At 38.5% G+C, this 12538-nt stretch overlaps 1 protein-coding gene across 4 annotated transcripts in view; it reads left to right on the top strand.

Moving 5' to 3' along the window:
- The window catches only part of chd1 (chromodomain helicase DNA binding protein 1), a 76058-nt gene extending 63526 nt beyond the window's left edge, over nt 1-12532 (top strand). For all 4 annotated transcript variants that reach the window (XM_028026363.1, XM_028026362.1, XM_028026361.1 and 1 more), the window contains exons 30-35: nt 74-286; nt 399-530; nt 5917-6095; nt 6248-6347; nt 11267-11318; nt 11394-12532. In XM_028026363.1, coding sequence (XP_027882164.1) covers nt 74-286; nt 399-530; nt 5917-6095; nt 6248-6347; nt 11267-11318; nt 11394-11644 — 927 coding nt within the window. In that variant the 3' untranslated portion in view covers nt 11645-12532. The remainder of the gene's footprint in view (nt 1-73; nt 287-398; nt 531-5916; nt 6096-6247; nt 6348-11266; nt 11319-11393) is intronic.
- The last annotated feature ends 6 nt before the right edge of the window (nt 12533-12538 follow it).

The following is a 12538-nucleotide window of genomic DNA, read 5'->3' as shown; positions in this document are numbered from 1 at the left end:
ATTTGCCTATTTTGTTATTTACTGCCTTAAACCTTAGTTTTTCTGGGTATGGTAACATGGTTTACTGTTTTAGAGGATGGTAACCGGAAGGGCTCCAACCAAACATGTTCAAGAAGACAAGTTAAAGGGAAAGAACGATTATGATGAGCATCATGAGCATCAAGCTTCTTCATCAGAGGAGAGAGACTGTGAAGAAAAAGAGGGAAAAAAAGAGGAGGCTGAAAGCTGTGACATTAAAGAGAGTAAGGAGCCAGTACAGAAACTGGAGGATGACAATGGAGAAAAGGTGGTAAAAGTTGTCTAAAGACAAAGTGAACAACTATGTTTTTTTCCTTTTGTTCATAAGTTTAAAAAGTCTACCTTTTTCTCTAACTTTGATTCCAAATTCTTTTCATCAGATTGAAGTAAAAACCGAGGTACGAGAAAGGACAAAGAGAGCTTCAAACTTATCAGCTCAGAAGGCATATACTGCAGATAATGTGCCAGTATGTGAGGAATCTGAGGAATTGGACCAAAGAACTTTCAGCGTGGTATGTTGATCAGTGCTTCAGTCTTATTCAGTCACATTGTATATATACTGAAGTAGTGAAGTAAACAGCATGTGTTGACACAAGAGGATAGGATAGTAGATTTGACTTATCACAATATTCTTATTCAAGTGGGTCAACCCATAAGTCCTTTTAAAAACGAGAAATGAACTGGATTTAGAAAATAAGACTAGGTCACAGTAATGTCTCAGAACTTTTGGTTTATAAACTGTAAATTGTTTTTAACATCTAAGATTTCTGTAAAAATGGCCAACATTACTAAACAGACATAACATATTGTGAGAAGTTATTGAAGTCACAGTTGAATTTAACCCTTTCATGCATGAATTATGATCCTTTGTGTCAGGATTTTTTTCCAATTTTTTTAATTTTCTTAAGGAATAAAAAAAGGTAGGAAAAAAAATTTGTAAAATTGATCATCTATTTTTTTAGGTGATCAATTGTAATTTTCTCCAAATACAAAGTTGTTATTTGAAAAATACATCAGTAGTATTGTTCTTTAGGGGTTATCTGATTTTTTTACCTGCAAGAGTCGTCTAGAGCAGTGGTCCCCAAATCCCGGGCCGTGGACCAATTGGAACCGGGCCGCACAAGAAATAATTAAATATTTCCGTTTTATGTATTATTTGAGTCTGAAGGATCTTTTATTTTGAAAACCCTTTAACCGGATTCTCTCAGTTACGTCTTGCGCACCTACATTGAGCCCACAAGCAGCAAAATGAGTAAGAAACAGATCAGATGTCTTTGGAAAGTTTCTTTGGGAAAGGAAAAGACCCAGAGAAGAGACAGGAGAATGAATTTATCCCTGTGGGTGATTCCCACATACCAAGCTCTGTATGATGTGCCGTGACCGGTTCGCTAATGAGGGAATGAAGCCTTCAAACTGCTTCGCCAAGTAGAGACCAGGCAGCATAAGCAACACCTCGGGTGTCATTGTCTTCCATCATTCCCATCAATCGTTGAAGATAAACAAGCTCAGGGCTCCCATTAATTTGCTGCTATCAAGAGTTACAATTTTCATGAAAGTAAAATGTTTGTTTTTGTGGCGCATCTGTATCTTATTTTGAAGGGATATGTAAACATTGCCATAGCGACCAGAGTCAGACAGTGTTAGGGCAGTGGTCGAGAGGAGAGGAGAAGGGAGGAGTAAATGGTAAATGGACTGAACTTATATAGCGCTTTTCCAGTCATTTTGACCTCTCAAAATGACTGAAAAAGCTTAGTAGAGCTTATGAGTCTTAAGTCTGGTTCACACGGCATGATTTCAGAAATGTCGGCCGATTTTCCAAACCTCTGTGACCACAGAGGAGCCGATAAAAGTCCAACAGGTTCCATCAGTTCGTGTGTCCAGCCACACAGCAGGAGCGACACACCACACAAGAACCGATTCCACTAACATCCCGGTTCCAGAAGAAAATCCCCAACATACCATAAGTGAATTTAGGATAAACAAATCACGGATGACGATGTAGAAACAGTGGTGATAGTTTATGTACTCATTTATAATGATAAAAGATGTAACAAAAAGAAAAGGCGTTGGATAAATGATGGTGTGAACAGCCGCACTATTTGCTGCACTAAGCACTAGACAGGTGTTCTGTCGATCATCATATGCTGTCAGAATAGCATACATGCTATTTTGACAGCATGTATGCTATTCTGTACTACTGCTTCTGTGTCCCCTGCTACTACTAATGTAACCGCTACTACTGCTGTTTCCTCCACAGTTAAATCCAGCGGTAGTGGAATTTTACTGCACAATTTCCCTCCTCCCCCTGGCCGCAGTAAAGTTGCCAAACCTTGACCGGTCCGTGGTGGTAAAAGGTTGGGGGCCACTGGTCTACAGTAGAAGGAGGGACAGGGTCGGTCGGCATGCTTTTTTGTCTGTCGGCCATATTGGATTTAACAAAAATAATTTCTTGCATTTGCAGCTGATGGCCAGTAGTTGATAGTGTATTTTATAATGCATTAGTGTCCACTTCAGTGGTCTGTGTGCATTTATAACATAAAAATCCACAAGAAGCACAAGAAAATTGCTTTTAGATAGCTGTCCACAGTAGTGACCACTATGCATGAAAGGGTTCAAATAGACTTGATAGATATACTGGTGTACCGATAGACCAACGCCCACTTATAACCCGGGCCAGGGCCGTCATAACCAAAAAAGAGCATTACAAATAACTTTTATCAACTGCAAGAGTCCATTGGTTGCTTTTCTTGAAAAACAGCGGGCTAATCGAATGACATTTCTCAACCTGCCCTCCCTTTTGAGTAAGGTTAGCAAATTTTTGCTATTTGAGCCGACCAGGGTTGGAGAGAACTGAGTTTAAACAGGTAAACCTCAAAATGCAAGGGGCCACAGAAAAAATGCTTAAAAGCCTCCATATGGGTGCAACTTTGTTTGCCACCACAAGTTTGACTGCGGCAGCAGGTACAGGGCAGGAGAATGAACTGTTCTGGGGGATTTACCAGAAAAAGAGGATGAGAGACACATGATCCAGAAACAGATTGAAGAAGAGGTTACAATAGTTACTGCAAGCTAGCACACAGTCACAAAGACACTGGAACGACATGTCTTTGTGAAATCAATAAAGAAAATCTCAGCACTGCATATATCAAATATTGTCAAGTAAAAAAGGAAACATTCGTTCAAAGTCAAATGCAGGTTGCATTAAAATAAACATTCCTAAGTTACTAGATCAAAGCCCGATAGCTTGGCTAGTTGCTTTGTGCTGGCTCTGATTGATTGTTTCTGACAGAGCGTTTAATTCTGCAGAATACATGGAGGAGGCAGAGATATTTTTTCCATAGATTATCTCATGTTAGGACAGCAAAAGTTTTCCTATATATGTTAAAACCTTTTTACGTTACCTGCTGCAGCTTTAAGGAGATGTTTAATGTGAGAGTTCAGGTGGAGCGCGAATGGTGCTACATCTGTGAAATATTACATCTCAGTAGTGTGTAGCAGCAGCCTAAAAGCAAGAGCACAACACAGCCTTCTACAACGCTAGCTCGAAGAATGAAATTATTTTTGGGTTATTTGCTTAGCTTGCTGTTCTGACTGTCATGCTGATTCGGGTGAGTGTTGGCAATTGTGAGCTGCTTTAAATGCTAACTGACCACTCCGGATGTCTTTTTTATCTCATTGAGCCTTGAAATAACCATATTCCGTCAAGTGCTTGTTTTTTAAATGTCATATAAAATTTTTTGTGTTGATGCATTTTGACGTGCTTCACCCCTGAGGTATTTTGTGTCGCAATACGCAAACTTCCCCATTCACTCTCAGAACGTTTAAAGTTCCACATGACGTTGTTTATTTGTTGCTTCAAGCTTATGCAGTGTGAAAGAAAGGGGAAGATACACTGGCTTCTCCAGGCTACAAAATATGAGATGCAAGTGATCGGTTTTTGTTATCGGCAACAAGAAACAGTGATCAGCGATCACCAATCATACACTTTTTCATTGAAATCAGCCGATTATGATCGGTGGCCGATGGGCACACCTCTAATCTGCTGCAGTCATCTCTTTGCCTCCTAGAGTAGTTGGGGAGGACTCGAGTAGAAATCTCTGACAATAGGGTGCCAGAAACGTTGCTGTCCAACACAAGAGACCTGAGAGTAAGGTGCAAAAGAAAATTTGTTTTGATGCACTTGAAGAAAAAATAGTTTGCTTGTGTATTGTCTTAATTTCTGATTCAGCATATCAGGCAAAATTTTGTCAGTACATTTATGATGCATTTTCTTTATTTTCTCTTTCTTATCACAAACGCTCAAACACCTCTATTTTTTGTCTGTCTTTAAGAGACAATGTTACTTTTTTCAATCCAACTTATCTCCTCCGTAAGTAACCGTTCTGCGTTTTTGTAAGTTCACCTGTCCTTTATTATCAGTGAGTAGCTTATCCTGCACTTAGGGCCAAATGCAGGGGTGTCCAACTCTTTTTCATTTTTCATCTCTCCATTCCATGAGTACTTATTAAAATTAAATAATGTATAACTTTTCACATTGATGCTATTTGGCTGTATATAGAAACTGCTTTAATTTGAATGATAAAATATTTTTAAGCACACATTTGTTATTTTAAATGTTATATTTATTGTTCCTCTAGAGCAGGGGTCTTAAACTCCAGTCCTCGAGGGCTGCAGTCCTGCAACTTTTAGATGTGCCTCTGCTGCACCACACCTGAATAGAATAATTAGGTCATTAGCAAGGCTGGGAGAACTGATCTACACAAGGAGGAGGTAATTAAGCCATTTCATTCCAGTGTTTTGTACCTGTAGCACATCTCAAAACTGTAGTACAGCGGCCCTCGAGAACTGGAGTTTGAGACCCCTGCTCTAAAGTTTAGAGCAGGGGTACTCAAATATAAATCTTGAAAGTCCACAGACACTTTAAAATAGTCAAAAATTCATTTATTATAACCATTCAAAACACAAGCCGGAAACTCTTGTTTCTTTTTACCCAAAACAATAACCATATGGATCTCCTCTCTGTGCAGCATCTCATAATTGTTTATCAGACCCATTATAGTAGTATCATCTGCAAAGTTTAGAACCCTGTTAGAGGATAGTCCACTCCTCTAACAGGAGGTAAGAGGGTGAACAGAGTAAAAAGAACTGGACTATTCACTATTCACACATTTCCTTCAACTGGTGCAACCCCAAATATTTTTCAGTCGTGCTAATTAGAAACTTTTAACCAAATTGGTCCCTCTCTAAAGCCTTGCCTAAATATACTTTCCTGTAACAGCATATAGACAGAACCTTTTGTTATACAAGTTTACAGGTGTCATTATTCCATCAACTTATTCAACATTTGTGCACAGTGAAGGCAAAGAATTGAAAGCCTTTCAGTGACTAGTCTGCAGGAAAAGAAAGAAAAACAAAATGGTTGCCTTTGTGACTTTTCTCAGTTTTTTGAGTTCCAATAATAATATAGGTTTCGTGGAACATTCATAAAGACACAAGCAGTTGCTGCTCACAGTCACATCCAAATAATCCTAGTGCTTATTCCATGTTAACCAAACAGAGCGTTTTTTTGTTTGTTTTTTTCCCCTCCAGGGGATCTTTTGTGGGTCCCTTATATGAAAGTAGGCTGACAGGAGAGGGGGTAGACATGCGGCAAATATCGCCGGGTCCGGGAATCGAACCCGGGACAATCGCACCGAGGACTCAAGGCCTCCAAACGTGAGCCACGCTGTCCCCTATGCCACCACAGCATGCCCCAACCAAACAGAGCTTTAAACAGAATGAAGCAGATTCAAGACAAAAGTCTAACAGAGTAGATTTGGCTTAAAAAGCTTTGATTTGACATGTATATGATTGTGCCTGTGTTTCTGACTTGAACAAAGTGTCTGTTTAATGTTGCAGTGTAAAGAGAGAATGCGTCCAGTCAAAGCTGCCCTGAAGCAGTTGGACAGACCAGAGAAAGGACTGTCAGAGCGCGAGCAGCTGGAGCACACCAGACAATGTCTCATAAAGATTGGGGACCACATCACTCAGTGTTTGAAGGAGTATTCCAATCCTGATCAGATCAAGCAATGGAGAAAGTTAGTTTTTACATTGCATCTGTTGATTTTCTCAAATCAAAATACTATGATAAATTTCAATGCAGGGACAAGAGTTAATTGATAGTATGTTACAGATTCTGACCAAAGTGGTTAAAGTCATTGAACCACATCACATTCATTTTGTTTTACAGGAACCTGTGGATATTTGTCTCTAAATTCACAGAGTTTGATGCAAGAAAACTACACAAACTCTATAAGCACGCAATCAAGAAAAGACAAGAAAATGCCCAAGTATGTAAAATTATTGAATTTAACCTTATTCTTCTCCTCTTAACATTAAATGCTTAAAAAAAGAGGTAACAGGATCTCTCTTATTAAAGATTTTTCACCTGTCATCCAAATGACCTGTTTTGGTCTGAGCATGGTTGGAAGTAACAGACTTAATTGCACAGACATGTTCTGTGGAGATTTTTAAATCAAATTTAAGAAACACTTGTTCACTCAATCCTGTCTGTTTTGAATCCTATTGTCTAGTTTCATTGGTTTATTTGCATTGTTTTACTTAGTTTTTATCTCGTTGTAAATGTGCAGTGCTTTGTTTGAAAGCCCTTTGTAAATACTTATCATTGTCATTAGGCCCTAGCAGTGAAAGCACTGCGAAGGTTTATTGTAATTGCTCCATTTCTTATTATGCTTTTGTCAAATGAATTGGCTTTTTGGAGGCTTTAGTATATTCAAAAACTCACTACACTTTACTCTAAATTGTCACACAACTAACATTATCAGATTCCAGTGGAATCGTAAGTGGGTGTGGCCAAAGTGCTCTACAGCGCCCCCTAATGTGAGATGGGACAAACCGTAAGTTGAAGAGATCTGAAACTCGGTACATGCGTAGATCCCCCCAAATCAAGAAAAAAAGTCTCTTGGAGGTATCCCCTAAAATGTATACAAAGGTGGCCATTTTAGGTCAAAAGTCAAATTTTGGTGATTTTTAAATTTGACTCGCGTTGAACTTTAACAAACTCGTCCTAGGGATGTCAAACTATCGGCTTCATTTTTGGTCAGGATGCAGGTAAGGGGTGGGGCTTTAAAAGTTATGAAAAAAAATTTAGTTTTCGTATATGTTCAGGGAGTGCTGCGAAGTTGGCGTACTCGTCAAAGCAAGTGAAGTGTTAGAACTTTCACATAAAAAGGTTAATTGGCACCAAATTTGGCATGAGTGATGCTGGTTGGATGTTTGATGATCCTATGTCATTATAGTCTGATGTCATCTAAGCCCTGCCCCCTCAGAACAGGAAGTGACTATTTTTACTTGGAAAGCTCCATATCTGACCCCCTTGAGCTAATTAACATGATCTTGTGTCAGATGACATGTAAGGTAAGGTAAAGGTAATTTTATTTATATAGCACATTTTCAGCAACAAAGCAATACAAAGTGCTTTACAGAAATTAAAAGGAAATACAAACAAAATAACAAACCAAAGAAAAGAGCAAAAGAAGAAAAAGCTATTAATGTTGATACAAAGTAAAAAAAACTAGATACTCCTATTCAGGGTTGGTAGACAAGTATAAGTAAGTATTCTCTAGACCAGTGGTTCTCAAACTTTTTTCAGTGATGTACCCCCTTAAAAATATATTTTTAGTCAAGTACCCCCTGACACGGGCAAAACATTTTTGGAATTAAAAAGAGGTACAGTGCTGTAAAATCACTGTCTGATTTATTAAAGCCAAACAACTTATATCAGTGAACCTGACAAATACATCCATATTGCAAACATTGCATGGTTAAACAAAAAAGAAAAACAGAAGACGGTGACCACCAGGAAGGTATAAAACGAGTCAAAACTGAAATATGCAAAACGCTGCTAATTTATATTGGTCTCTGTAATGGTACAAAATTAAATATATACATAACTAAAATGTGTTCACAGAAATAAATCTCTAACTTAATTATAAATAAATAATATTTTGTTTACAAAATAAATTAACTTAATAAATAATATTTTGTTTACAAAATAAATTAACTTAAATAAAGATTTGCTCACAAAAAAAATAAACGTTACCTCTTTTAGGATCAAAAAAAAGAAGATTGCACTTTAATCACTTTGCATTGAACATTTGATTTGATTTGAACAGTATGTAACAGGCAGTGATTTATGAACAGGAAAAAAATTACTCAGTACATTTTAGTGAGAAATATGGGCTTGCACTTCACTGAGGATCTTTGTCATTCTTGGTGGCAGGGAGGCAACTGCAGTGATCAAGCTCTTCTCCAGGCACAGTCTGTTTCTTTGCTTTGTTTTGATCAGCATCATTGCTGAGAAGGAGGCCTCACATAAATATGTGGATGCAAAAGGTAGCAGCTGCTCCAAAGCTTTCTGTCCCAGCTCAGAAAGCTGGGACATTCTAGATCTCTAGAATATTGAAACTAAATACTGAATATAAAATTCAGTGCATGAACACACATTTATATTTTATCGAACTTTTTACAAAATAATTTTTCCCAAGACTTATTATGAGGAGCCTACTGATTTTTTAAAGATATTTTGAAAAGCTTCACGTACCCCCTGCAGTACCTCCACGTACCCCCAGGGGTACGCGTACCCCCATTTGAGAACCACTGCTCTAGACTTTATAAGTGTGCTCTAACTTTGTAAAAGTAATGAGTACTCCACAGTTTCTAAGTAATAAAAACTAAAAAACTAAGTGTTTTAGTTTTTCTTTTAGATAATTAGTTGGTCTCACTTACTTTAAAGCACAAAGAGTTTTCGTTGGAGGGCGTGGCAATGGCAGCGCAGCAAAATGACAGGTGACGGCGTTGCCATACGTTTGGCTCTACACCAAGCTACACCAAACTCACTGAGATCGATCCTTGTCCTTGACAGGAATGCAGTCCAATATTTGGTGGGTGTGACCTAATTCCTCCACATCGCCCCCTAGAATATTTTAAAAATCAGCCCCAACCATACTTTGACCGACAATTACGAAATTTGGTATACAAGAATATCGTATCAGGACCTACAAAAAAAAGTCTCTTGGAGCCATGGTTCAAGCCCAACAGGAAGTCGCCCATTTTGGATCAGAGCCGCCACCTCGTCTTTTTTTCACGTCGTATCTGATTGAACTTGTTAAGGAAATATGGATATTGTTGAGTGTTTAATATGGCTAATCTCATGCCATGTGCGTTTAAGAGATAAACATTCCTATTTGGACAAATGTTAAGCAGAGATAAACATTCTCCTGGCAGGGCTGTAACTTAGAGCAGCCACAAAACACTATTCTCTTGAAAGGCGTTAAATTAGCAGGCCATAAATAATATCTTCCCCTGCCGAGAGGTCGAAGGTTGGGGGTTTCCCAGGGGCTCTGAGCTGCATCTGGAGTTGATCACAGATTTCGAATCTTGGAAACATCTATGTTTAATTTCGGATACACCTTTTAAATATTGTTCGTGATAAGGCAAAGATTCAAATCTTGGGAGATGCTGAGTCCAAAGGAGTAAAATAGGTTTTGTGAAATTAACTTATAACTTTAACAACTAAAATGACTCTTGAGTTTTGTCATTAAAACTTAGGGGAAGGTTTACGTTTTTCCAAGGTGGCTCTCTGATTGGTTGAACAACAGAACGCCTTCTTTGCATATATTGGAGTGGGGAAACGCCTACTCAGTATAAAGTACATGTAACGCTAATATAGAGAGAGTTTTTTCCATCTTTTCTCCACGTGGGCGCCTTTGTCTGTCTCTGTGTTTCGTGTTTGTCCTTGTGTGTCTGTTATTTTGTGATAAAATGCATATCTCTGTACCTCTGCAGCTTTGTTAACTGATTCATGCGTTGCTTTGTATGAATTAAACTCTGTGAGCTGTGACGTCAACACGCCTTGTTTAGTTTCGTTTTACAGCTGCCCGCTGCTTGCCGAGAGGATCCGGCTGTTAAAGGAAGATACGAGCCAAACGTTTTGTTCAAAGTTTTAATAAATAATTCTTCCTTTACAAACTCGTCCTACAGCTTTTGACACAGATTTCAGAATCAGTGAGCACAGTCTTGAGGCATTGAAGATCAAAAGTTATCCTCGGATTTTTCATACATTAAAGCATGTGGGCGTAGGGTATGACATATGACATCATAGTGTCAAAATCTAACTTTGCCATGAAACATCAAGGTGCAATAACTTCTACATGCAAGGTCACAGCTTCATCAGACTTTCTATATCATTGCAAACTAGCCCTCATTACATTTACATGGCCAATTGATAACATCACCTTATCCCCGCCCCCTTCCAACAGGAAGTCACCTGTTTTTTGTTTTTTTTCTGTTGGATGTCTTACTTTTACTTTATGATTTATATAGGTTTAATCCTGTGCCAAGTGACATACAATGACATGATGAATTTTGTCAATGCTGGTTGCTGGCTGAACCGTGTGGGCGTTACTCAATCCCTCGCCGTATACATACAGTTGTCTCTAAATCAAATGCTTCATCTGATTTGCACCAAACTTTAGAGGTTCACAAAACTCAGTCATTTAAAGAGCCCAATAGCATTAAATTGCAATTTGACTCCACTGCGCCCCCTAGGTTATTCCGTCAGCTATATGTCCTCACTACATCAGCTGATCTGCACCAGATTTTTTGTGCATCGTCAGGAAGCACTGCTGAACACATCGATGTGTATTGCCTAGCGCACGGGTGCAGGAAGTGCACAAGACCGTTTACAGTGGTGAGCGGATGGCGTTGCTGGAGCTCCCGCGGTTGCCGGGAGGCCGGAGCAGCACTAAGCTTTGAGGGCCGTTTGAGGCTGCTTGCAGCTTTAATTATTATTATAATTTTTCTTATATTATCATTATTATTATATGTTGAATTCAGAGCAATGATACTATTAAGTCAATGCTGTACAGCAGGTGTTATAAACATGAAATCTGAGGCCTTCTGCTCTTAGTTTTTGTTTTGATGGTTTCTCTCACTCATCTCACAAATTCCTTCCCTGTCAAAAATCTGCACAATGCTGTTGCCAAACGAGTTTTCTTTGTCTTTAAGAAGTATGTTACTTCCAGCCATTTTCAGAACTTGAAGAAGACTTTTGGATGCAAGGTGAATCATGTTGAAGGAACAAGAAAAGTATTCTAATGTCCTAAGTATTTATTGTCATGTCTTAAATAACTGAGAATCTATGCCAGGGTATTCTCATTTTAATAGAATATGACTATTGTGTCTTTAGACTGTGGAGCAGAACACTAGAACTATAAACACTCAAGGCTATAAGCATGCAGGTAAGTGTCTTCTGAACATATAATAAAATCAAGAAGCCACCGTTGATTCATTTTGGGTATGTTTTTTGTGCATAGATGTTGAAAGACTGAAGGACAGCTCCCACCAAGATGACAGCAGCAGAGATAGCTACTGCTCAGACAGACATCAGCCTTCAGGTAGATACTCTGAAAGCAGCAGCAATAAAGACAGACATGGCTCTGAGTACCACAAGAAGACCAGTGTGGTAGACTCCAGGAAAAGGCCGTACTCTTCTTTCAGCAATGGGAAAGACCACAGAGACCACTATAAGGCAGACAGCCGAGACAGACAGGACAGGTATGCATGAACATTCACACAAGGAGACATTTCTTATCTTTCTTAACTTTAAAGTTAAGAATTTGTTTGTAGAATAACAAATTGACCATTATTTGCCTTTTTTAGTTATATATAATTGGCCTTTATCAGGCAATTGGCCTTGCCTGACTATTAAATAGACATATCTTGGGGCAGCCGCTCTGTTGACACAGTGACGGTCTGTCATATGTGTCTGGAGGACAGTGATTATTCTGTACATGTACAAGTGCTTTCTAACTTCTGGAAAACATAACTAGTTCCAAAAATGGTAAGATTTATTTATTTTTAATAGTTTTCAAGCATTTCTAACAAAGTGGGTGGATCCAAGAGGCACAGCCAAGTGTGGGGATGAGTGGCCGTGATCTGGACAAAATAAAAAAAAATTTCAACTTATCTACATTGTCACTATATTTATCAAATGTTCAGACTCCTCAGGTGACTTTTTTTCTTAACAACTATTACTAATAAACCTAGTAATTCGTTTTCTGTGTTGTTTGCTGACTTTTATGGCAACAACGCTCTATGACTCAGCCTGAACGAGCTTCAACTTCTGCCATAATTACATAGTTACATAATTTGTGCTTCCAGCTTATAAAACCACCAAAAACAGTAATTCAAAAACTTAGAATACTCTGAAGACATCAACCTAAGCTACTTCTCAGGTTTGCATTAAAAAAATGATAGAAATTAAAATAATTCTTCAACTGAATTGTACTTCAGTTGAAGAATATTCCCAAATATTCTTGTTGTGTTCTAGTTTTAGCTTTTCTCATCCCTGTCCGTTTTGGAGGAAGTAGTCGTGCTGTCTTCCTCCTGCTACAATCCTCCCTGACGGTGATTTGAGTTGAATTTTAACTACTTCCATTTTGCTTTTTGATGAGTGGGA

Source organism: Xiphophorus couchianus, chromosome 8 (assembly GCF_001444195.1).
Source record: "Xiphophorus couchianus chromosome 8, X_couchianus-1.0, whole genome shotgun sequence".
In the NCBI taxonomy this organism is placed as follows: Eukaryota; Metazoa; Chordata; class Actinopteri; order Cyprinodontiformes; family Poeciliidae; genus Xiphophorus; species Xiphophorus couchianus.
Note: the sequence above shows the minus strand (reverse complement) of the source record. Positions and strands in the feature narration are given on the sequence as shown.